The 26,624-nt window shown below is 36.7% G+C and overlaps 1 protein-coding gene across 8 annotated transcripts in view; it reads right to left on the reverse strand.

Moving 5' to 3' along the window:
* HERC1 (HECT and RLD domain containing E3 ubiquitin protein ligase family member 1) overlaps positions 1–26,624 on the reverse strand; it is a 187,582-nt gene that overhangs the window by 35,633 nt on the left and 125,325 nt on the right. For 4 of the 8 annotated variants that reach the window (XM_032342792.1, XM_032342796.1, XM_032342793.1 and 1 more), the window contains 16 exons: positions 25,881–26,401; positions 23,266–24,041; positions 21,357–21,555; positions 19,089–19,249; positions 12,978–13,094; positions 12,317–12,548; positions 10,850–10,974; positions 9,625–9,845; positions 8,429–8,697; positions 7,616–7,668; positions 6,757–6,957; positions 5,939–6,113; positions 2,766–3,036; positions 2,413–2,626; positions 1,413–1,669; positions 234–361 (listed from right to left, as the gene is read on the reverse strand). In XM_032342792.1, coding sequence (XP_032198683.1) covers positions 234–361; positions 1,413–1,669; positions 2,413–2,626; positions 2,766–3,036; positions 5,939–6,113; positions 6,757–6,957; positions 7,616–7,668; positions 8,429–8,697; positions 9,625–9,845; positions 10,850–10,974; positions 12,317–12,548; positions 12,978–13,094; positions 19,089–19,249; positions 21,357–21,555; positions 23,266–24,041; positions 25,881–26,401 — 3,920 coding nt within the window. The remainder of the gene's footprint in view (positions 1–233; positions 362–1,412; positions 1,670–2,412; positions 2,627–2,765; positions 3,037–5,938; positions 6,114–6,756; positions 6,958–7,615; positions 7,669–8,428; positions 8,698–9,624; positions 9,846–10,849; positions 10,975–12,316; positions 12,549–12,977; positions 13,095–19,088; positions 19,250–21,356; positions 21,556–23,265; positions 24,042–25,880; positions 26,402–26,624) is intronic. The other 4 variants (XM_032342798.1, XM_032342797.1, XM_032342795.1 and 1 more) reach the window with 3 other exon arrangements.

The following is a 26,624-nucleotide window of genomic DNA, read 5'->3' on the forward strand; positions in this document are numbered from 1 at the left end:
CAGTAGACCTCGATTTAATTCTGAGTAAGTCCAGATATTGATAGTTAAAATTTTTATTTTCTTAAATACTGTCCTGGAAATTTAAAAATACTGCAGATGTAGTAAGATCATTATATAAGAAAAATTGTAAAAAAGTTTAGTGGCAATTTGATTATGTTAACACAATCAAAATGAAGCATGTCAGGATTCTCTTATCTTAAATGTTACACATGAGAGTTGAAGTTGGCACTCACAATCTGTTGAACACGCAAGTTTGTTGCAGTGAATATTGCTTCTTGGTAACATTCCACACCCGGATAGTACCATCATTGCCACTTGTAGCTAAGAGTCCTTTTTTATTACACCAAACACAAGTCATTACCTAGAAAAGTTGAAAAAGTCCAACAGTTTTTTTTATTAAGTTTTAAATTTTAATTCCAGTATAGTTAACATAAAGTGTTACATTAGTTTTCAATGTACAATGGAGCAATTCAACAATTCTGTAATTACTCAGTGCTCAGTATGGGAAGTGTACTCTTAACTAATCCCCATCACCTATTTCACTCATACCCTATCCACCTCCCCTGTAGAAACCTCTGTTCTCTGTAGTTAAGAGTCTGGTTTTTGGCCTCTTTTTTATTCCTTTATTCATTTGTTTTGTTTCTTAAATTCCACATAGGAGAGAAATCAAGGTATTTGTCTTTCTCTAATTTATTTTGCTTAGCCTTATACTCTCTAGCTCCATCCATATGGTTGCAAATGGCAAGATTTCACTCAGAAAAAGTCCTACAATCCTAAGAAAATCTACAGGGAAACTGTAAAAGAAAAACATTCATGATCTAATGTAATATACATGGTCTCACTCTATTCTAACTGGCTTGTAAACATAATCTATTTTTATGGTTTTAAAGTACTTTGCCCAAACTCATTTGAGTTATTGGAGATAGTACTAGAATCTTTACTAAAAATGTGTATTTAATTCAATAAAGTATAAATATTTCAACATATTTATATGTTCTACGAAATAAACAGTGCAGACTAAGAAGTGATTTTTAAATTGGTAAATCATGGAGATCAGTCTTCATTTCCTAAAACACCCTTGTCAATCCTCTGGAGTTCAGTGCGTTGGATTAAAATAATGAGGACAACTTCTCTTCCTTTTGCATGGACAAGCCCTCATCTTTTGTGCGGCAATTCCCTTGGTTTTCTTCTCCTCCCCCAACTGATTTTTCTTTTTGATACTATTATGTCAACCCAACATACAGAGACAGGAGAGCTTGTAACTCCTAGCCAAGTAATTTTGTGTGTGAGAGAGAAAGAGAGAAGAAAGAGAGAGAGAAAGAGGCTAAGATCTGAACTTTGAGCTCTTTGAGAAGGAAATAAACTTTTATCCTACATAGGTGATTAACACACATAAGGCTCAAAATACATACTCTGTTCTGATGAGCCTCCAACTTGATAAAGGAGCATTTTCTGAGATCTCCTCCCATATCGGCGAGTGTTTGGGGAGTAGTTTGGTTGTCGCGGTCATGCGCAGCAAGAGTGCGCACAAGCTGCTGAGCAGCCCATTGCCTATGCTGTGAGGACAGCCTGGAGGAGAGGCAGCAGGCTGCCAGGGCATTAGCCAGCTCCAGAGGGCCTACAGCAGAAGGATCATAGGAAGGATGGGCATACAATTGGGCAGTTAAACCTGCTTAAACAAAACAATGAAATGATGCCCAGGTAAGAGCTGGTGGTGGTGAACAAAAAAAATGGGTTAACCCATATCTTTAAAGAATTAGCACTTTTGCAAGCAATCATTTCACTAAGATATGCATACAAGGTATAAAGCATTTATCTCATACCATATTCTGTAATAAATCTGATTCACTGCAAATATACATTTATATACATCTATCAACAGTCTTTGCTCTAAGGCCGCATTGACCGAGAACGCAGCAGAAATGATTTTTAAGGCCAAGACAGAGGCAGCATGCCCTAAAAAGTTTGGTTTCTGCTGCTCAAAAGTGATCATAACAGCCAGTCAAGGGGCTGTGCTGACAGATCCAAAGGCCCATTTATCTTGGCCAAATGGTTCTGATGAAGAGACTGACAGATAATAGTGATTAAAGAAACCTTTCAAACTGTTATCATCTTATGACAAAGATAAAAATAGCACTATCTTTATCTAGGTTTTATTAAGGAAACCTAATCAGAATTATCTATTGGTGACTCAAACCATAATCTAATACAACAGTCTAATCAAACCAAGACAAATCTGGTGCATTTTTCTAATATTTGTTTCCATGCACTTCTTGCATGATCTGAACTTAAGAAGTATACATGATGCTATGTAATTCATCACTTACAACAACTCTAAAACATGTTTTAAAAAGCATGAATCAAATTGGTTACAAGACTACATATTTAAATGGTAAATGGTATGAAACGTACCTTTTTTTTCAACTTCTGACTTATCATAGTTAGGTCTCAGTTTGGCCCCCTTGTCTGCTAGTAACGCCACAAGGGCCTGAGTTACAACAAAATTTGGGGAGGTAACAAGCTTGTTCTCTTCAGCAATTCCTCGGAGAAAGCTGGGTAGAAACTTTCGCTGAATTGGATCATCGACTGTGGTTAGATTTACACCTGTTGCAGCAGAAATCAAGTTCTGAAGAGGCAATTGGAACAAACAGATTTAATTTTTACATATAATTTTGGAACTAAAAGATTTCGCCTCAAAAGGCTCTTTAATAAGAATTGGTCAGAAGTAAGCATCGCAACAAGAAAAGCAATGAAAACCAGCTCACCTGTGTACACAACTGCACCAGAAGTTTTGCAGCACTCGGAGTGTTTGATGCCAGACATCCCACCGCTGTGCTCAGGTAAGCCAGGCAAGAGATGGGCTTGCTGGCCTTGCTGTGCCCACCTCGTGGGCGTTCCGAGGGGCTGGCCATGGCAGAAGGGCTGGTGGAGAGGCCAGCTCTCCCTGCTGCAGCCAAGCACATTAATCGAACCAGGGTTCGGATATCTGTCAGCCCCAGAGATTCAAGACCGGCAGCCAGGCTACAACTGGAACCACTGGCAAGAAAGAAACACACTTCAGATGGATAAAGAAAACAGATTTCTGAAGGGACCATTTGGAGCCCCACATAACATACCAAAATACCAACAACCAAAATAAAAGGCAAGCTGCAATATCACTAATCATATGTATCCTAAGAGAAGTCAAAAAATATTATATATGGGACGCCTGGGTGGCTCAGTTGGTTAAGCAGCTGCCTTCGGCTCAGGTCATGATCCCAGCGTCCTGGGATCGAGTCCCACATCAGGCTCCTTGCTCCGCAGGGAGCCTGCTTCTCCCTCTGCCTCTGCCTTCCACTCTGTCTGCCTGTGCTCGCTCTCACTCTCTCTCTCTCTGACAAATAAATAAATAAAATCTTTAAAAAAATATATTATATAAGCTGAAGCTGTTATAGAAACTTTAAACATCTTCATATTTTATTTATGTTTTCTTTTGATTTTTTTAAAAGATTTTATTTATCTGACAGTCAGACAGAGATCACAAGTAGGCAGACAGGCAGGCCAAGAGAGAGAGAGAGAGAGAGAGAGAAGCAGGCTCCCCCCCGAGCAGAAAGCCCGATGCGGGACTTCATCCCAGGACCCCTGGGATCATGACCTGAGCTAAAGGCAGCAGCTTAACCCACCGAGCCACCCAGGCACCCTTCTTTTGATTAATTTAATTTCATTTTTTCAGTGTTCCAAGATTTGTTGTTCATATACCACACCCAGTACTCCATGTAATACGTGCCTTCCTTAAATACCCACCACCAGGCTCACCTAACCTCCCACCTCCTTCCTCTCCAAAACCCTCAGTTTGTTTCTCAGAGTCCACAGTCTCAATTGAATATACTTGAAGCATAACTGAATTACCAAAGGATAATTACAGGAACGTTCTCAAATTATAAATTTTCACAAACTGGACAATCCCATGTAATGATTTCCCAGATCAAGAAACAGAACATTACCAGTACCTCAGAAGCCTGCTTAGACCTATCTCAGTCACTAGGCTCTCAAAAGTAAACAATATCACGGACTTTCAAAGTCATAAATCAGTTTGGCCTGTTTTGAACTTAATATAAATAAGAGAAAAAAGTCTATATTCTTTTGCGGCTTCTTTGTTCAACATCATGCTTATAAGACTCATCTTTGTTGTTGCTTTATAGCAGCAAATACTCATCTTCACCACCATATTAATAAAATCTACCACAATTCATTTATCCACACTGATGACAATTAGGTGGTTTCCAGCACAGGGCTATTACGAACAGCACTGCCACGAAAGTTCCTGCTTATATCTTTGGGTGCACATATATAAGCATTTCTGTTGAATACATACCCAGAAGTAGTTTTCTAGGTCATAGAGTATGTTAATACATACCTTTGTTTGGTAATATCGAAGAGTTTTTCAAAGTAACTATACCAATTTACTTTCCCACTGGCAGTGAGAAACTGCTCACATTTCCCTCCCAGTCTTTTAAATTTTAGCCATTCTGGTGGGTGTGTATCAGTATCTCATTGGGCTTTCATTTTCATTTCTCGAAAGACCACTGAGGTTGAACACCTCATTTTCCATGTTCACTGGCCATTTGGCGATCCTCTCATATTATTTTTGCATTTTCCCCATTCTTCTTTCGGGTTGTCTATTTTTCTTATGGATTTATAGGAGTTCTTTACATTCTATTGGTAATATACAATGATAATTCTTCTCCCATTCAGTGACTTTTTTTTTTTTAACTTTCTTTTTACTTCCTTAATGACTTTTGCTAAACAGAAGTTCTTTTTAAATGTAGTCCAATTTATTAGTCTTTTTCTTTATGATGAATGCTTTTTGTGACTCAATCAATTCTTCCGGGGCACCTGAGTGGCTCAGTTATTAGGCGTCTGCCTTAGGCTCAGGTCATGATCCCAGGGTCCTGGGATGGAGCCCCGCATCAGGATCCCTGCTCAGTGAGAAGCCTGCTTCTCCCTCTCCCACTCCCCTTCCTTGTATTCCTCTCTTACTGTCTGTCAAATAAATAAAATCTTTAAAAAAAAAAAAAAGAATCAATTCTTCCTACCTTATAGAAACATTATTGGTTTATCTTTCACATATAGGCCTAAGGGCCACTTGGAAATATTTGTTTTAATTCGTGTGAGGCTGGAGCCAAGACTCACTTTTTCCTATGTGAATAAACTATCTGACCTAGGCCAAGTTATTGAAAAAGACATCAATTCCACATTGTTCTGCAGTATAAACAAAGTCATAAATCAAATTATAAATCAGGTGTTTATCTACATATGTGGATCAGTTTCAGAGTCCAGAGTGCTCACCATTACACCATGGAACAACCTGTGGGTCAGTTTCTAAACTCTGCTCCTCCATTCTCCAAACTACCTATTCTTGAACCAATAACAGAGTCTCCTCTAAATTTTACTTTGAGTTTTTATTTCAGGTCCTTCTGTCTTCACCAATTTGTAGTTATATACCTTTGATTAACTATTTCTTAAATGGATGTCTTTTATGTATTCTTGGCTCTTTTCCTTTTCTAATATAACATTCCACAATATGAGCATGGCAGGAATCTCTTTGATGAAATCTGCAGGTTGAAGTAGCTACACAGCTGGTCAATTTTCATTCATTCAAAACTTTTGTTTTTGTCTTGCACCAAATGGACTGATATAGCCTTAGTTTCATTCAACCTTTTATTTTTATTCATTAAACCTTTTATTTTTATCTTGTGCCAAATGGACTGATAGCCTTAGTTTCCCATTTCAGATAAGAGCTATGTATTTACTGACTGAATAAAAATGATAACTATGTCTAACTTCTTTCATTCAATGGTAGATATCTGAGGTTCTAAAAATTCTATCTCATCCTCCCAAATAGTATCAGACTCCTGTCAATTATATACTAACAGCATCATTTGACACAAGTACTCACCTTACTGAGAGAAGAGACAGAGCTCTCATTACCATGGTTCTTGCCAGAAGAACCTGGGCAGCAGCAGTCACTCTCCTTAAAGCCACAACCCGGTCATGAGGGTTTGCTAAAGCAGCTGCCTGCTCACCTAGTGTTATTCTTCCAGAGGAACTCTTTTCTACAGAGCCATGGCAACCTGAAAAACATACCCAGACTAGTGAAAAATTTTCCCATTCTACCTAGGTTCTGGGCTGCAAGGAAACACAGCAAACCAGTGTGTTTTGTTCATCTGGACTTAGTTACACAGAAAACTCCCTGGGAGAAATGAACATTTCTAAAGCAATAATCTATTATATATGTTTCTTAAAATGTTTTGGTGTCATTTATTTTGCTTATATATCATTTCTACTAATACTAACAAAGGAAAGATAGTTTTAGAAATATGCTTTGAGTACAAGAGAAAGGACTGAGTCATCAACATTAATTCTTTATTTTGTATTCCTGATAGAAAAATCACCCATACCCTCTCATGCAAAAAAAAAAAAAAAAAAAAAAAAAAAGACTGCCAAATTGTTTTTAGTCAACTCCAGGATTCTCTTATCACAATGTCAAAAAAAAAAAAAATCATACTCACATTTTATTAACTTTTTTTAAATCACTTTAATATTTCATAAAAACAAAAAATAAATAATACTACATGATACCTTCAAAATGTTAAAACAATTAACTAAAGACACTTGATGGGGTAGAACAATGTTGTGTTATTATTTACCACCTAACCTAAGAAACAAATTAATACAGACTTTATAAAATCCACGCCAATTAGCATTTCAGTTTACCTATTTGCATCAGAGTCTCTTCCATACTGTTGGTAGCAGTTACCATTGCTACCGATGCTCCCAAGGGATCACTGTCAGGGAACTGAACTGGTTCTGGTACAATGCGTCGGTCATTTAAACCAAGTGGTCCAGCAAGTAATTCAAATTCTTCTTCACCCGTTAGCTTTTCATCTTCATCAACATCCAACATGTCCCAGTCTTCTGGAATTTAAATAAATAAACATATGGTATGTGAATATAAACATGACATAACTCTACTGGCAAGAGTTACTGTGAGATAGGTCTAAAATGCAGATGGACTGAGAGCCCAGGACCCACAAAATGAACTATGGTGCCGTCTCCTGATGACCCAACCAAACTGCACTCCTGAGGCACAGTCAGAGTCTAAGGAAAAGGAGTCAGAGTAGTCAAACTCACTTAAAGCAAAAGCAAATGTTACAGCTGGTAATGGAGATTTCAACTGATAAAAAGTACTGGGGTCAACAGAGAATTCTTAACCCTATCCATAATCATTGCAGAATCAGTTATTTTAAGGAAATGAATTCTCCAGATAAATTCATGCTGTCTTCAACTTTTTATTTTTTACTTTTCTCAGAGAAAAAATCTGAAAAAAACATGTCATGCAAAGACTAACATTCTGTGGTCAAGCTAGTATTTGAATCCAGGTCCTTTTCCTTTGGTTTTAAGAACTAGGGCTGTTGAAACTACCTTGAGCTTTCTAGAGAATGTTTTGAGTTAACATGTACCTAAATACAAACACATATACAAAAAGGTAAATTTTAGTAACAGATGTTAAGCAGAAGGTATATATATAAAAATACAGGAACATGTAAAATAAAGAAGCTCTCAAAATAACTACCTTCATACACACTGTCCTGTTTGCCAATTAGATCTGGAGCTTGTCCCTTGTACCTGCACCAAACATGAAGAACATTGTATTTTTATACAAAACAATTAGTACCCCAAAATGCAAATTAAGGCATTAGAACATTTTAAAAGGTCATTAATAAAGCAACACAAAATAAAAGTGTTTTGTGTTATATGCTAATAAAAACTACAATATGTATGTACACATAGTCTTACAAAAATCAATGACTATTTTACCAAATTACTGGGGAGGTTTCTGGGTCAACTACAAAAACTCTTAGTCAAAACTCTTCCAGAATGCTGTGAAGATTTTAATCATTGACAATAAGGACAAAAGGCCTACTCACTACAGATGAATTGCTATTCAAGGATAAAAAGAAGTAATGTTGTCATGGAAGCTCATTTAATCTAAACTCTATTTTTTATCAATAAAAAGATCTTAATTAAGAGGTCAAAAACAGGGTAAAAAAACGCCAATGAGAAAAACTGACCATGAGGTTCTAAAGGTTAAGGCAAGGGCCCTGCCCAGAACTTGCCAGTAAGTCCAAGGTTAATAGACTCCGACTCCAGCAAAGAAGCTGCTGCCATGCCACTGTTACCAGGCTACAGGCTCCCAGCTCTGGCAAAACATGAATCCCTCAACCTCCTCCACCCTTCCTGCCCCCAATTCAGCAATCATGGGACTTAGGGAAAGGTTAAGTGTAACTCCTCCCATTAAAAAAGCTGTAATTCCCATGTCTTGATGAGAGAGAAACTTTATACTCTTTATTCAGGGGGTCTGGATATCTATACAATTTCAAGGTACCTTTCAGAACTTGTTGCCTTGGATTTGGTCTTCAGGGCTAAGTACTTTTCCCTGCAGCTGCCGCAGAGCAGGTAGTATGGATTCCCACTCCCACATTCGCCACCAAACCAGCCATCCACATAGGAGCCATTGCTGCGGTAGCCCTGGCGGTTTGCACTGCGCCCACAGCCAGGGTGATTTCTCTTCATGTGCTGGTTGAAACTGACGACACTGCATTCACACAGTTCACACACGACCACTTCTTCCCTGTCTTCAGACTCACAAACATGCTGCACAAAATTTCATATCAAATTATTAGTCAATTTAACATAAAGTTAAGAAGAGAAAAATAGATATTTATATATTAATGACTTTCTTTACATATGCTAGAGTATTTGCAGGATGTTCATTAATGTGACATAACAAATTTCTTTCAAATCAGGATTTAGAGCTCATGATCTGAAGCTGTGCTTTGCCCTTTCTCAATTGGTTAAGTTACAACTAAGGTAACCCACTATCCTATTGATAGAAGTTAATAAAAATAATTAGCCCTATCTCAAGTGATTTTTTAAAAAATCCTAATAAAGCTACTTTTCATCTGGCCATAACACGTACATCTTTTATCTGAATTTCTAAGAAGTCATTTGGATTCATTTATCTTATTAATATAGTAGATGCTCTTTTCTGTAGGACTTAGACCTGTGAAGTTTTCAGTCTCCCTGCTACAAACAATGAAAACATACAAACCCAGCATGTACCCTGGCCCTGGATGTAGTTACAAGACCTAGGTGGCACTGGTTGTTAGAATGAGGCATTACAGTGATTAAATGGAATCTATGAAGGAGAAGAGCATGCATTCAGATAGCAAGGTGAGCATAGCAGCCATGTTCTATACCCAGCAGAGCTGACTAGGACCTGATGCCTATTTTGTAATCTATCTTTGATATTATAAATCAAATATTACCATTATATAACTCTATTCATCTAGTCTGGGGAGAGAAGCAATAAAATCGCACAGAGAAAGCAAGAAAGAATTTTTCTTATTAGTTTGTAGGTATCAAAGTAACATTAAGCATTAGAGCCCCAAACTTTATGATGAGATGAAAGACTGAAATTTTCAGAGTGTAACAACTTTAGGCAAGGCTATTGTTAGTAAGCTACATGAACAGGAGGGCAGGAAAATAAGTCAGAGCAGCCCCCGCTGCAATCACACACACCCAGGTAGGCCAATCCAGTACCTCTGGGATCCACATTCCCAGAATATCATTGTCACTGGTCAGGTCTTGTCCAAACATAGCTTCCATCGCTTCATCATCAAGATCAATTTCCAATTCCTCATCTAAATTAAAGTCATACAGCGCCCCTGGGTCTTGCTGCAAAGATATTCCTTCTCTCCGACTTTGATTCCTGTGGGCCTGCACAGAGCGGTATAACCCCGCTCAGAACGAAACAAAAAAGGCATTTTATTTGCATGTATAAAGTAATTCTGAATACTTCGCCAGTTCTTAACTGCCATACATGCAGGTAAGAGCCTAGCTCAGTTAATTTACTGGATTCCAGACCATAAACATAAAATTTCACCTATCATATGTGTTTCTTCTCTGTAAAATGGGGTAACAACACTCCTAACTCACAGGGCTGTTAATAGGTTTAAACAAAACAATCCATGTAAAATATTTCATATAATGTAAATAAGAAAAACACTCAATAAATATGGGCTGTTGTTATTCTTTTAGGGTTATTTTTTAAAAAATCAGTCCCTTTCCTATATATTAACTAAACATCCCATATTTTCTAGCTCAGCCTCAACTTCTCTCTTACCATAGATTATTGAAAAACTATTTATGTTTTAATAGCTCAAAGATGCTATTTTAAAAAATCACATATCCTAGCTTTTAGTTGGAAAAATATGTTCCCTTATAAATTACACTTCACATGTCTAGAGCATAATCCTGGAAGTATTTTACTAAAGTAACAATGGAATTTATTTTTGCTTATCTAGTTCCTTACCTAGTAGTTTAGCCCTAAGGCCTAGAGCACATAAGAAAACCCAGTACCTACTTTGGCACAGTGCTCTTTTCAGTTCCTTCTCACTTAATTTAATGTTAAATTTTAAACATGCATCTTTACTTCTTAAAGTATAAATAGCTTGATGGCAGAGAGCACATTTATAAAAAAAAAAAATCTCAGGATCTACAAGTAACCAGTATAGACTTTTGCATCCAGAGGAAGCTTAAAAATAAATCTATGAATGTATGCTGTGATTTCAATGCAAAATTATGTAAGTAGATAGTAAAATGCAAACAGCTACTCTCTTAATGTGGAGAAACTGAGTACTTAGTATCAGTAGTTTACATCTTCTTTAATGTTGCTTTCACGGGGACTTTAAAATATAAACTGTATGACTTTTACTAACAGAAGGATGTGAAACATATTAATTACCTGCTCTTGCCAGCAATGTGCGTGCTGCTAAATCAAACTTGTGCCTTCTTGTTACTGCTGAGCGACCCCTAGCTGGTGGTCCACTTCCAGAAGCTGCATTCTCTGTATGGTCCAGATTATCAGGGCTACAAGTGCAAATCAGAAAGCAGCATAAATTTTTCAGAACCACCATAAATGGAAGGCATAGGCACAAGCTCTCTTGTGGTATTGCATTTCCTTCCAAACAGTACCAAAAATAAAATGTATTTACAATTAAACTGAAATATATCTTGTCCTTGGTAAAGCTCCTAAATTATAAATATGTCATATTGCCCTAGGTAAACAGTAATTTTAGCTATTTTTTTTTTACTTTTATTTATTTATTTTTTAAGTAGGCTTTATGCCCAACATGAAACTTGAACTCATGACCCCAACATCATGCTCCACTGATTGAGCCAGCCAAGTACCCCTATCTAATTTTGAATTATGCCAACAAGGAAATGATGCTTAATGCATGTTCAAATCCAAATGAGATCAATGGTCTTAACTAAATTCTAAATGATTAAATAGTTAAAATCTGAAATGATTGAGAATCCTTGCCTATGAGAAACATATTTCAAAATAAGTTACGAAAATATCCACTGAGCTTGTAAGAAAAAATCTGCATATTAAAAAAGATACAAGCCTTGTTAACCAAATGACTTCATGAGCTACAAAGAAAAATGAAGACAGAGTCATAAGAAGTACTAAAGTGGGCAGATTTTAGGAAAAACTACAGAGTATTTTATTACATCTCATCTCAGGCTATGCATTATCACAGAATTCTTTTTATAATTAAAAAATTGGTGTACTGTACTAGATATTAAAAACTAAAGAAGAGATAAAGATAAAATCTATATTAAGAAAAAATTTAAAAGTCCACTTCTATATGCATTAAGTTCAAATATGAATATTCTACATCACTTATAGGAGATAAAATTATTTTATCTGAATGCTTATTTTGTTCCTGAAAAAAATTGTTTTAATTTTCAGTTTCCTCTTTTCAGCTTAATTCTATATAAAAATTATTTCCTCTTTTCCATGAAAACATCTGTTCAAGTCAAAACTTGTGATGTCATTTTTATCCTTCACAGAAACATAAACTTGTAACTGAAATGTCCACCTTATTTCTCTAGTTGGAAACTTTACACACCATTAGAAGCACCTACGAGGGGCACCCGGGTGGCTCAGTGGGTTAAGCCTCTGCCTTCAGCTCAGGTCATGATCTCGGGGTCCCGGGATTGAGCCTCACGTTGGGCTCTCCACTCTGCGGGGAGCCTGCTTCCCCCACTCTCTGCCTGTCTGCCTGACTTGTGGTCTCTCTCTCTGTCAAATAAATAAATAAAACCTTAAAAAAAAAAAAAAAGCAACTATGAAGGGAAATAAATGGAGCACTTGGAAGTATCACTTAAACCTCATAAAACAGAAATAAAGAAATTGGAATTTCACCTTTCACTAAAGCCTTCTTCCATTTCAGCAGCATCAGCTGATGGGATGTCTCCTGGTGACTGCAAATAACAGGGGTCATTTGACTTCCCACCACTGCCCAGGACTGCTGCTCCGTGCCTTGAGTCTGCTGTGCAGCCTGACTGGGGTTCCTCCTCATCCTCATGTCCAGGGTGCTCTATCATCCACATGGCAAGGACAGTAATGTTTTGGGCATCAGCCTCTCCTCGAGCACCTGAAAAGGTGAAAAAGAAAAGTATGATAATGGGGCGCCTGGGTGGCTCAGTCATTAAGCATCTGCCTTCAGCTCAGGTCATGATCCCAGGGTCCTAGGATTGAGCCCCACAGCAGGCTCTCTTCTCAGTGGGAAGCCTGTTTCTCCCTCTCCTTCTCCCCTGGCATGGGTTTCCTCTCTTGCTGTCTCTCTGTCAAATACATAAATAAAATCCTTAAAAGAAAAAAAAAAAAAAGGAAAAGAATAATACTAATTTGGGGCAACATAATTAGTTATTCATGGTATCAGTTCAACAGTGTCTTCTATGATGTCACTGTAACTAAATCAGCTGTTAAAAAGCTTTATGGTCTCTTAAAAAATATATCACCCTCAATAAGACCAGGCTTCTCATATCTACATATATGGATATGTAAACATAACATATCCTACCTGTGGCTTCCATGGCTTTGGCAATCTGCCGGAGAGAGAACCCCATTTCCAGCAAGGGTACTGCAATTGCTGGAGGAGGAGGAGAAGTTGAAAGTCTACTGCTGGGGTCTGACAAGGCTAAGACAAAAGAAAGAGAAATAAAAGCCTGTATCACTACATACCATGAGTAAAAAGTAATAAGTCCCCAATTTCTTAATACTGTACAAATTTAATGAATTTTTTTTCTATTAAGAATTCATGGGGCACCTGGGTGGCTCAGCCCATTAAGCGTTCAATTCTTGATTTCTGTTCAGGTCATGATTAACCTGTGATAAAGTTATAGTTAATATGACTAAGTTACAGCTTTTTAAGGTTTTTCATAAAGCTAGCACAAAATAAAGCTGCTAAAAATTTTAAAATGTTTTCTTATTTTGAAATAGTTTCTTTCTTACAAAAATTTTAAACTTAACAGAAATTTGCAAACATAGTACAAAAGAATTCTCTTATCCCTGACCCACTGGAGAATAAGTAGCAGACATGATGCTCCAACTCCCCTGAATACTCTAACATATCAACTCCTACAAAAAAGGCCACTGTTCTGCATAACACGCCATCAGAGTAAGGAAATTAACAATGTTAACATCTAACCGAGACCCCACTCTAGTTTCTCCAGAAGTCCTGATAGTGTTCTCTACAGCAAAGGAGCCAATCCAGGATAATCCTTCCATTTAGTTTTCATATCTCTTCCATCTCTTTCAATTACTTTGATACTTTGAAGATTACAGAAAGGCGCTCAATTTGGGTTTACTGATGTCTCACGATTAGATTCAGGTTGTGGGGGTGCCTGGGTGGATCAGTGGCTTAAGCCTCTGCCTTCAGCTCAGGTCATGATCTCAGGGTCTTGGGATCGAGCCCCGCATAGGGCTCTCTGCTCAGCGGGGAGCCTGCTTCCCCCTCTCTCTCTGCCTGCCTTCTGCCTACTTGTGATCTCTCTCTGTTTATCAAATAAATAAATAAATAAATAAATAAATAAATAAAAATCTTTAGATTCAGGTTGTGCTTTTTGGCAGAAGTACCAAAAACCTGATGTCGCCTTCTACGCATTGCATTCTATCAAATGATACAAGATTTCCATTTGTTCCGTTACTGGAGATGCTGATTTTGATTGCTTGAGTTAAGCTGGTATCTGCCAGGTTTCTCCACCATAAAAGTACTCCTATTTTTTCCCCCTTTGTAATAAATATTTATTGGGAAGAACTATGAGAAAATGTAAAGATCCCATTCCTTATCAAAGTTAGATTCACTAGCACCCATTATTGTTTATTGGCTGAATTATTTATTATTATTATGATGGTTGACGAAGGAGGATTTCCTAATTCTATCACTGCTTTCAGATTTATCAGTTTCCTTTCTCCATCACTATAGGGTTACAGATTCTCACTGTATTCATGGGTTATTATATGATACTATAATTATGATTTTTATTTTGATGCGACAAATGTCCCAGATTTGGCTAATGGAAGCCCCTTCAATCTGGTTTCTACATCCTTGAGGCATACACCCATCAATCTCTGAGCACTTTACCACTTTCTGGCACAAGCTATTCCAGGCTCATCTCATACTTAACCCTGAAATCAGCCATTTCTGCAAGAAGATCAGAGTTCCCTTTTAGTAAAGAATGGTATTTAGAATGTGTTTATTGTTACTAAAGCATCACTGCTCCTAGGCCCTCTCAGTGAACAGTGCTGATAGAAGCCCTCTGCACCCTGCATGGCCCTGTTCCCTAGTGCTCAGCTATGTGGACATTTCCTCTATGAGTCAGACTCCAATACCCCATACCAGGCCACTCCCACAGGCAAGAAGTTTCCCTCACTCCAGTCTGGCTGATACTCCCAATCTGGGCCACTATGCCACCCACCTCCCAATCCTGCTGGCATGAAAGCCTACATAGCTTGGCCCCACTTAATGTTTTTGAATTAAATTAGGAAGGAAAGAAGAAGGAAGGAGGGAGAATGACAACTTTAATTTTTGCTTAAAAAATGTCACTACTGCTAGAGTGGTAACAAGCATGATGCATCTGACAGACTTCTACTTCTAGCCATCATGGAGTAAGAGAGACTGGATTTACCTATGACAACTAAAAGAAGAAATGGAAATGTATCAATCAGGGTGTGTAGGACAGTGATCCCTGAGAGAAGGAAATCAAATTAGGCAAGGTGTACAACTTGCCTTCGCCTATTTCCTGGAAAGAATTTACAAGCTGCAGTTCAGGGAGGGCAAATTCAATCTAAAGTCAACGGTCTCTCTGAATTGAGGAGACAAGAGTAAAGGATTCAGGTTGCTAGTGTTCACAGGGTAGAATACCAGAATAGAGAGAACTGTATGGAAAGAAGAGAGCTGCACTGAAAGTGAACTCCAAAAATGTGCAAAGGGTCTTTCTTTCCTTCAAGTCTTCAGCTGATGCTAGTGCAGCAGCTATCCAGAGCTGAGGGAAGAATCTCCAAGAAACAGCAGGCAGAACAATCCTTGGGGGTTGGTTAAACAGGGTTGGGAAGAATCTGTGTTATAATAAGCCAGAGAGAAAAAACCTCTGTGATACATGATGCACTGGATAGAATACGAAGAAAGGCACTGGTTCAGTAATGGGGAAAAATTCAGCCAAGCTACCTCCTAACAAAAATTAAAAGAAAGCCTTGAGAGGATCAAAATATTTCTAAGTAATTTAACCGTATCTTATAACAAAACTAAAGTATCTTTAAATAAATATAAACTATCCAGTACCCAATAAGGTAAAATTCACAATGTCTAATAATCAATAAAAAAAAATCACCAAACATAAAAAAAAACCAAGAAAATACAATTCAAAATAAGTTTAAAAATTAGTTAATAGAAACAGACCTAGAAATTAGATTAATGATAAGTAGACAAGGATATTAAAACAGGTATAAAATTGATGCTCCATATTTGTGGACTCCATATTTGAAAATTCATCTACTCATTAAAGTTAATTTATAACTCTAAAATCAATACTCATGGTGCTTTTTTACAATCATTTATATGCACTCAGCGACAAAAAAACCTTTCAGGCTCCTGACACATTTGTTGCCAGCTGAGACAGAACAGGTGATGCTCTACATTCTTCTTTTAGTTCTGAGACTATAAATAAGTCTAATCTTCACAGTCTATTTAGTGTCACATGTTTTGCATTTTTGTGCCTTTTCTTGGTGATTTTACTGTTTAAAATGGCCCCCAGGCATAGTGGTGAAATGCTGTCTAATGTTTTTAAGCACAAGAAGGCTGTAATATGTCTTATGGAGAAAATGTAAGTGTCAGATAAATTTCATTCAGGCACGAGCTATGGTGTTCTTGGGTTATGAGTTCAATGCTAATGAATCAACAATATACATTAAATAGAATGCCTTTAAATATAAACACACATAAAACAAAGTTATATATTGATCAGCTAACAAAATGTGACCAGAAGTTCATAGAAACCTAGCCCAGTATTTCCCTTAGGAGCAATAATAGTTCAGCGTTCACAAACTTTTTAAACATAACTATTCTAACAATGAAAACTGTTATTCCATGTACTTGATAAGGCAGAGAAAAGATTAAGCAACTTCTAGTTATGAAAATCACAATGTCTGAATGGAAAAATACGCTGGATGGGATTATGAGCAAACTAAACACTACAAAAGAAAAGATTAATGACCAGAAGACACAACAACAAAAACTATAAAAAATGGAAACATATAGAAAAAAGACATTAAAAAAAAAAACCAAAGCATTAGTGATCTGTGGGACAACTTCAAATGGTGTTGTATACACATAACCATAGATACTGAAATGGAGGAATGCAACAGGAAAAAATCTGAAAAAATAATGGATTAAAAATTTCCAAGTTTTATGACAACTATAAATCTATAGATCCAAGAAGCTCAACAAACCCAGAGCATAAGAAAATTGAAGAAAGCTGTAGCAGGGCAGGTCATGATCAAACTGCTTAAGCCTAGTGATAAAACAGAAAAATCTCAACAGCACGCAGAGAAAAAGGCATATTATACAAGATCAGAACAATAGAAAATTTATCGTTAGAAATAATGCAAGCCAGAAGATGGTAGAGGATCTTAAAGTGCTGAAAGAAAAAAACCTGCCAATCTAGAATTCTATATCCAATGAAAATATCTTTCAAAAATGACTTTGAAATAAACTCTTTCAGATATATTCAGATACATAAGAGCCAAAAGAATTCATCACTAGCAGACCATTACAAGAAATGTTAAAGGGAAAGCAGAAGGAAATGATATCACTGGAAATCTGGATCTACATAAAGGAATAAAGTATCTCAGAGCTGGTAACTATGTGGGTAAATATAAAATACACACTTTAGTTTTCAAATCTCTTTTGTTTACAGCAAAAATAATAACAATGTAGGGATGCCTGGATAGCTCAGCTGGTTAAGTGCCCAATTCTAGATTTCAGCTCAAGTCATGATTTCAGGGTCATGAGATCTAGCCCTACATCAGACTGTGCTCAGTGGGGAATCTTTCTTGAGAGTCTCTCTCCCCCTCTCCTTCTCTTCCCACTAACCCAAATAAATAAATAGATCTTTAAAAAATAGTAACAATGTATTACGGGGCATTATAACATATATATAAGTTAAATGAATAAGAAAAGTTCAAAGACTGAGAAAGGGGAAATAAATAAGATAAAATAAAATAAATAAAATAAAATGTACCATTGTTACATTTTTTAATATACATGAAGTGGTATAACATTACTTAAAGATAGCCTATGATAATTAAAGATATATAATACATACCTCAAGGTAATCTCTAAAAATACAAAGCATAGCTAATAAGCCAACAAAGGAGATGAAATATTAAAAAATACTGATTTAATCCAAAGAAGGTAGAAACAGAGGAAAAAAAGAACAAAGAAAAGATGACATGAACAGAAAGATGATAAATTTAAACACAACGATACAATTAACACATTCAATGTAAATGGTCTAAACACATAAATTAAAAGGCAGAGAATATCAGGTTGGATTAAAAAAGCAAGAACCCTTCCACCCCAAAAAAGCAAGGCCCAGCAATAACTGCCTTTAAGAAACCATTTAACATTTTAAAAAAAAGACACAAAAAAGTTAAAGATAAGATATAGGAGAAGAGATACGATCCTAATTTAAAAAAAGAAAAAGAAGGAGAAGGAGGAGGAGGAGGCTATATTTACACTAGAAAAAGTAGATTTAAGGGCAAAGGATATTACCAGGGTAAAGATAGTCATTTCATAATGATAAAGAGGTCAATTCAATAAGAAGACCTAAGAATCCTAGATATTTATGGACCTAAAGAGAATTTTAAAATACATGAAACAAAAAAATAATAAATGAAAGATGAAATAAACAAATCCACAATTACAGTCAGAGATTTCAACTCTACTCTATCAATAACTGATAGAATAAGTAGACTTAAACATAACAATCAACTACCTTGACGTAACCAACAATTTACAGAACACTCCACTCAACAATAGCATAATACACGTTTTTTCCAAGAGCACATTGAATATTTATCAAAACAGACCATATTCTGGGCCACAACGCAAGTCTTAACAAATTTAAAAGAATTCAAATTATATAAGACATGTTCTCTGATAACAATGACATTAAATTAGAAATCAGTAAGAGAGAGACATTTGGAAAATTCCTAAATATTTGTAAACAAAATAACATACTTCTAAATGATCCAATTTCTCAAAAAAGATATCCATGGTAAATAGATAGTACTTTAACTGAATGAAAATGAAAACACAGCATCTCAATGTGTGTGAGTTGAAGCAAAAGCAATGCTCAAGGGAAATTCACAGCACTAAAAATGCCTATGTTAGAAAATAAGAAGGGTCTGATATGACTTATGTAGAGTATACCATTTCTCTCCCAAGTAGCCATAATTTAATCTACAGCTTCAAAATAAAAAAGACAGTTCAGCTTGATAGGACAGATTGCCCCCTTAATTAAAATCATTGTTCTACCTTCAATGAGAAAAAAACACAATGCCCAAGTTTTTAAGTCCCAATATCAGGAATGCCAAGAGGTTTGAGTATCAAAGTGCATGACAGCACACACACCTGTGCGGTTAGCTGGCCTTGCTGACTGGGAATCAGGAGAAGTTAAGCTTTGCCTCCTTCCTACTTCGTCAGAAGGAGAAGTTGGTAACGATGATATTGGAGGAGTCTGTGCACGACGTGTGGGAAGTACAGTGGTAGTTGGGTAACTAGAGAACATTTGCCTTTAAGAAAACAACAAAGGTTAGCATAAAAATCCAATTAGAAATTAATATATCACAGTCCTCTTACAGAAGAATATTCAACCTGGAAAACTATATAAGTTAGCTACAGTTTAATGGAGAGGGAAGAAAGACTCCCAACAATTTTAATTATCATTATCTAATAGGACACCTCTTACTATAAAAGTAATAATACCGTATTATTTGTTCAGCAAAACAAAGCAAGTGGGGGAAATTGAGCAATTAGCAAAATAGATTTTAAAAAATCCCTGCCTTCATGCTTTCCTTCCACTATAATACCAAGATGACAGCGGTATTTTGGTAGACATACAGTAGTCAGAGAATAAAGACTTTTAAAAATAGCTAACTTACAGTTAGCTATCAAATATAAATTTATATAAATATAAAATATAAATTCAAATTTAAATTTATATAAAATATAATTTCATATTATAAATTTAATATAAATAACTAGCTAGCCATGAAATCATTGACATGAATAAAGTTAATAGTCAAAAGTAAGTTATGGAAAGAAAAAGTAACTGTCCAGGCCCCCTTGCACAACTGAAAAACAGCATATGAACGGTATGCCAGCTGTTTAGAGGGGAAAGGCAGAAGAGAGGCAGTCCCTGTCAGCCTGAGAAGGCAGACACTGGCTAAAGAATAAGTTTCAGCAAGATCCTCACCAGCTGTCTACTCTTAAGATTTGTCCAACAAAACTAATAACAACGTTTTAAGCATCAAAAAAGCATTGTCTAGTCAGTCAAATAACTGATACAATGATATTCATAGATGGGTCAGTTGCTCCCGGATTTTTCTAGTGTTAAATGATGGTTAGCCAAGCAAACGCAACTGCAGCTCCAATGCTGTCCCAGCCAACAGCAGGCAAACAAAGACTGAGAACAAAGGAGGAGTCACAAGGTCTTTCAATGTCTGTGAGAGCCAAGGAATGTTATTTTACCAGTGAATCCCACGCTTGCACAGCACAGCTTGGAAGACAACAAAGATTAAAAACCATATTAAAATATCCTATTATTCCTCTCTTCCTTCTTTCTTGAACAGAAGTATCTCCTGGAACTGTTACTCTAGTGAGAGAGCTAACATGTGAGAGGACTGGGCAATGGTAACTGCCAGGATGAGTGTGCACGCCTAACAGCAGACCAGTAACTCTGTGTGGGAGCTGAAGATCACTGCATCAGAATCACTGGGGACCCTTAACTCAAATACAAACTGTGTACCCCACCAGACCTACCAAAAGAGACTACAGGGAGATACAGCCAGAGCTTTAAAAAGCTTCCCAGGTGGCTCTTGCAAACACCAAAAATGAAGAAGCATTATGATTAACAGCCCTTCTCTCTTCTACTCTCTAAGATGTCAGTCTCACACTAGGAATAATGATAACCTGTCAATTAAGGGAAGAGGGTCAAAAAAGAAGAGAAAGATAGACTAACCATTCTACTACCCTTTATTTCACTTAAGACCTAGTTAAGGGAACTCACAGAATAGGCCCTTCCTAACGATTTTCCCTAAAAATTTTTCATTTCATGTATATACCTGGCAAACTGAAGCAAACAGAAATTTAAACATTATTTGAAATTTACAAACCTACTAAAACAGGGTTGGCTAAAGTAGTATTCTAAGACCTGCTCTTTCATTTGAGTAGATTTGTTTGATCTTAAAAATAAAAGTATAATTAATAAATAGTTCTTAAAAGGGAAGTAACCTGAGAAAATTATTTCCACGGAAGTGAGCTCTATCTTGAGGCTCTAATATTCAATACAAGCATTTACTTTTAGAGGAAAAAAATATCCAAAAGCCTAGGTGAAAAAAAAAAGATTATTATAAGGAGATACACTGCTAGAATATCTGATTATCAGCAGCACAAGTGATAGATCTGGGACCACCCCAAAACTGGCTGTGAGACTTTGGACAAGTTATTAAACCCCTGAGGGACATTCCCAACTTCAGCAAAATGGGTTTGACTCTTTGAACTCTTAGGTTCCTTCTAGCTCTAGAATGCTTTTATTTAGGCATGTTCTTTATAAGAGAATGATTGTGTGATCAGAATCACAGGCATCAATATGACAGATGTTAAAGTCAGCTTCCCTACCTGAGAAGACTAAGTGGCATCACTCCAGGGGATTCAGATGCAGGTACTGTCTCTGTGTCAGTGACTGGAGTGGTGGCAGTCGTGGTGTCCTCCAGTGAGCTGCTCATAAAGGAAGTTGTGCTCGAGGCTGATGGGCTAGTGGTAACTGGGGTCTGTGCCTGCTGGGCTTGGTCACTTTCTTCAGCTTGTTGATCAATCTCTGCAAACCAACATAAATATTTAAAAAGTATTAAGGATTTGTTTCTTCACAAGTGACATGTGAATGGAAAACTTTAAGATTTAATTTGATAAGTTTCTAAATATATTTTGTAAGTACCATTTTCTATGAAATATATATATTTTTTAAAGAATTTATTTATTTGACAGAGAAAGATCACAAGTAGGCAGAGAGGCAGGCAGAGAGAGAGAGAGAGGAGAAAGCAGGCCTCTGCCGAGCAGAGAGCCCGATGTGAGACTCGATCCCAAGACCCCGAGATCATGACCTGAGCCGAAGGCAGTGGCTTAACCCACTGAGCCATCCAGGCGCCCCATGAAATATGTTTTTAATATTCTTGCATATATACATCCTTGTATACACTACTGTACCCATCATTATGAACTCTACAAATAATAAGGTAATAAGCAATTACTCACTTTTTAGAGAAGTTTCTCTTAAAAACAAAAAACAGTCTCACTTTTGCTGTAAGATTTGACTAGAGCTTCTCTAATGATATCTAATCACTAAAACTGTGTTTCCTTAGCACTCTGATTTCGATGCCTATCTTTAGTCTTCAAACATGCAAAGATGAAGACATATAAATACATATAATACATGTAAATATAATACAAATCTAGACAGAAACCTCATGCTCTAAACAGGAGCTTAAAAAATTAGTTAAAACATCTAAGAGCTTACAAAGTATAATTTTTTTTTTCTTATCTGAAAGGGAGCTTACAAGTAAACCTAATATCAAGATAGCAGTGGGGCACCTGGGTGGCTCAGTCATTTAAGTGCCCAACTCTTGATTTAGGCTCAGGGTTATGATCTTGGGGTCATGAGATCAAGCCTTGCCACTCGCTCTGTGCTCAGCAGGGAGTCTGCTTCCCCTCTCCTTCTGCCTTCTGGCTCCCCCTCCACTTGTTCTTTCTCTCTCTAAAATAAGGTCTTAAAAAAAAAAAAGAAAAGAAGATAGCAGTTGCCACAAAGATAACTAATTCTATTAGGGTTGCCAAATGGCCACATACCTTCATAATCATGATCTTAATATGCCTATTCATATACAACATGTGCTTTTCTCTGCCTATTTACTGTCTAAGCAATGAAAAGAAGAAAAGGAGTAAGGGAAAAGGGAAGGAAGGAGGAAGAGGAAGGGAAGAAAGAAAAAAAGAACTTAAGTTTCATGAAGGCAAGGGACTTTGGTGCTGGCTCCCCAGAACCAAGAAAAGTACCTGGCACATATAGACAGACACTCAATAAACATTTACTGAATATATCTAATTTTTATCTCAGAATTCATATTCTCCCCAAAGGTGAAGATGAAAGATGAAATAAGGGATTTTTTTCCCTACAATACAGAATCTATAAAAGTAGTACCTCAAAATGTCTCTGGGAAAGTTATCAGAATAGTATATATTTCGAATCAGATCAATAAATATTCGTGTACCTTTTGTGGCTTAAGTTTTACAAAATGTAATAATCATAATTAAATTCTGTGATTGTGTAGGTTTAAGATAGAAAATTACAAGTAGACAGATAATCATTAATATAAAGGATACAGAAAAGAACTGTTTACCTTGCAAAAGAAAAACAATGTGAAAATTGCTTTGGCCAAAAAGTTTTTTATAAATCACTGATGGAATGTATCATATCTGACATTGTAAACAATTTCAACAACACAAAAGGGAAAAAAAAAAAAAACAGACAACATACCTTGTTTAATTTTGCCCCCAAACTGGTCTTCCAAGAGCCCATGGACCACTAATTTATAGATCATGGCTTGAGCTCGCTCCAGATCAGCTAATCCCAACGCTCTCTTGATGGGCGACCGCATGACTGCTCGCTTCACCATGTGTCGCATCAAGAACTGCAAGGCTGCGCGCATCTCCACATCTTCATGAACAACTGGAGAGCTTGCACAGTCTGAGTTATGACCATTTTCAGCCAGAACTTTTGGTATCAGCAACAGCTCAGCATATTTACTACAGCCAAGAAGAGCACTAAGTGATTTCATAGCACCGAGGTAGAGATAGGACAGCTGGACTGCTCGGATTTCTGACTGGGCTATGTCATGGTTTTTGGATATGTGTTCGTGATTTTTCCTTTTTCCTTCTGTTATCTGATGTTGGGGCTCCACATTTGGCAGTGTTGGATCTAAAGAAAATGAAGCTATTTCGTTGTCTGATTTGGAGGCTGTGGTACCCTGACTTTTGACATCATCAGATGTTAAGCCGGCTCGCATATCTAAAGCAGATTCACTCTCGGTTTTCTGCTCAACATCCCCTTTCTCCTCAGACTCATGTCGGTGTTTCTTTTCATGTCGCTTGGTGCTCTGTTTGCCTGTGTCTTCATGAATACCAGTCAGATACGTGAGGTCCAGCAACACAGAAGCCGTCAGGCCTCGGAATCGCGCCACATCAAAAGGCAGTGGTTCACAGGGTTCCAGATTATACAATGGAGTATCACTAGGCGACCAAAAAGTTGGGAAGCTTTAATAAAGATCAGAATGACACAGGAAGAAGCAAGTGAGGGATAGACAGGAGGAAGATACAGAAAATAATGTAAACAAAACAAGATGCATCATGTACACAGTACAAAGAATAATTTACACAAACTAGAAAAATCATTACAGAGAAAAAAAAATGAGTCTTTCATGGAAAAATAGGGAGATGTGATGATAAATGCAAAAGCAATGAGATGTGCATGTATTTTCAAATCATAATATTCACTATACTATAATGTAGAAATTAGCAGAATTTCTAAAAAGAGTCAAACAGTAAATATTTTAGACCTTGCAGGCCACACAGTCTTCAAGGCAACTTTTCAACCCTGCCATCAGAGTGTGAAAGCAGCCAATGAATACCTAAATGAATGGGTGTGGCTGTGTAACATTATTTACAAAAACAAGAGGTAGGCCAGATATAGTTTGCCTATTCCTGATACAAGCTATTTGAAAAGTCTATATAACAGATTTCGCTTATTATGTAATGCCTATAGTCTATTCAAGAGGTTCTAAGACTTTGTTTTCATTTTTTAAATTACCTTGTAGTCTTCAATTAAAGCTCCCAATTTGTAGCTTAAGCAAAAATATGATCACGTATTTCCTGATACTTGCCAAGAATTTACTGAAGTTTAAAAAAACGGTACAAATACACAAAATGTAAGAACTCGGGCAAATACCTAACGTCTGGTGGCATAAATTTGTCATATTAACCTAAATCTTGCTTCTAGCTTAACCATCTTAATCTTATTTTCCCTTTTCCTCATTTCCTTATTTGCTTTATTTATTTTGCTTTACTGTATTTGCACTTTCTTAAGACATAATAAATTCTTTCTGAAACAAGGTGAAGAATAAAAGAAAAGGTAGATACTCATGTAACATTGTAAAGTTTTCACTGATTTCTTACCTTGGTAGAGTAGGCGAATATAAGTATAGGGTGAAACTGTGTATAAACCTTATGTATGTGTTAGTTTTCAGCTGAGAGAATCTACAGCTATTGTTAGATTCTAAAAAAGTACTCCCTGCAACTAATACTTGAGAACCACTGTTTTAGATATTGTCCCATGTCATATTAAAACTATAGAACAATCACTTTAGGTAGTATAATGAATAGTCACATATTATTATTAATAAATCATTATTTTCAAATGATGCAATTATGTAGAATTCATTAGATAAGTGAGTCCCCTTATTAATGAAGAAACTTGACATATTTCTTTTGAAAAATGAAGTTTCTACTTCACACAAATCCTATGTGATTGCAAATACATCTAAATGCTTTTAAGTATACAGTGCGTCAAATAAATGTAATTTCCCTATCTACCCAAAATATTGTACCCTGAGGGGACAGGAATATGTGCTTTAAAAAAAAAAAAAAAGCAAGCATACTTAATATCACAGCTAATCCAAACTTAATTTTAGTCACTCAAATGTTCCTGCCTACATTCAAAGCCCACCTACACAAAATATAATTGACATATCTGCTGGCTGGCTTTTTTTCTATCCCAGTATGTAATGGAAATGATCAAAATGCAAGCAGCCAAATGAAAAATAGAAAGACAGATCCCAGTTAAACCTAAATTAGTGAGCTTACCATTTCTTTACAAAACAAAACCCATGTATCTTATAAACCACTAATATTCCAGGTAACATGGGTTTGAGATATATTCTATTATGAAATCACAGTACTCATACCCAGCTTTGTGAAAAAAAATATTTGAAAAATTGGCAGCTCACCTAAAATACATAGTTACTCACTGTCCATAGGCAATGGCCCATTTCACCATTAAATACTTGTTTGCTAAAAGTGTAACTCAACAGATCATACCTGATGGTAATTTCTGCTTCATCCCATTGGACCTTGGCAGACGTGCTGCCCTCTTTGACCACTCCCAGCAGCGTGGCATGGCGCCCAGTTTGCTTGTGAACACACCGACCTCCAACTCTAAGACCAGCATCAACTCCTCCTATCACTGCCAGCACAGGCCACACCTCTATGCAAAGGGTCCTCAGCTGCGGCTCTGAGAGGTCAGCAAGGCCATGTCTATTATGTTTACCTTTCTCTTCCTCTTTGCTCTCCTTCTCCTCTCTCATTTCATTTTCCTCTCGGCTTTGCACCGAGCGGCTTTTCTTTAGCTTCTGACCTGACTCTTTAATACATATCTTAATTTTATGCAGCCTTTCCATCATTTTTTTGTTAATGCAGTAAGTCCAACGGTCTGTTCGGTGAAGGATACGGATAAGCTGAATAGTGGCCTCCGCCAGCACTGCTGCTACTGGACTACAAATAGGGTCTCCTGGAAGTAAGTCTCGTGGTGTGCCACGCATTTGCATATCACAAATTTTCACCTAGAAGGAAAAATGCCAGCAAATGTTTGATATTAATAGTTCTCCTAAACTATAAGTCACTATAAATTCTAGCACACGTAATCCCATTTGAACTCGCGTTTGGTCTAACACATGTTTATTATACCACTGGCTGCTGATACGAAGTGAGCAAATATTAAAAATTTATTAAGTTAGCATGGTCCTCTCAAACAAGATACTCTGTCATTTAAACTTCCTCCTACAG

The sequence above is a fragment of the Mustela erminea genome, chromosome 5, assembly GCF_009829155.1.
Source record: "Mustela erminea isolate mMusErm1 chromosome 5, mMusErm1.Pri, whole genome shotgun sequence".
In the NCBI taxonomy this organism is placed as follows: Eukaryota; Metazoa; Chordata; class Mammalia; order Carnivora; family Mustelidae; genus Mustela; species Mustela erminea.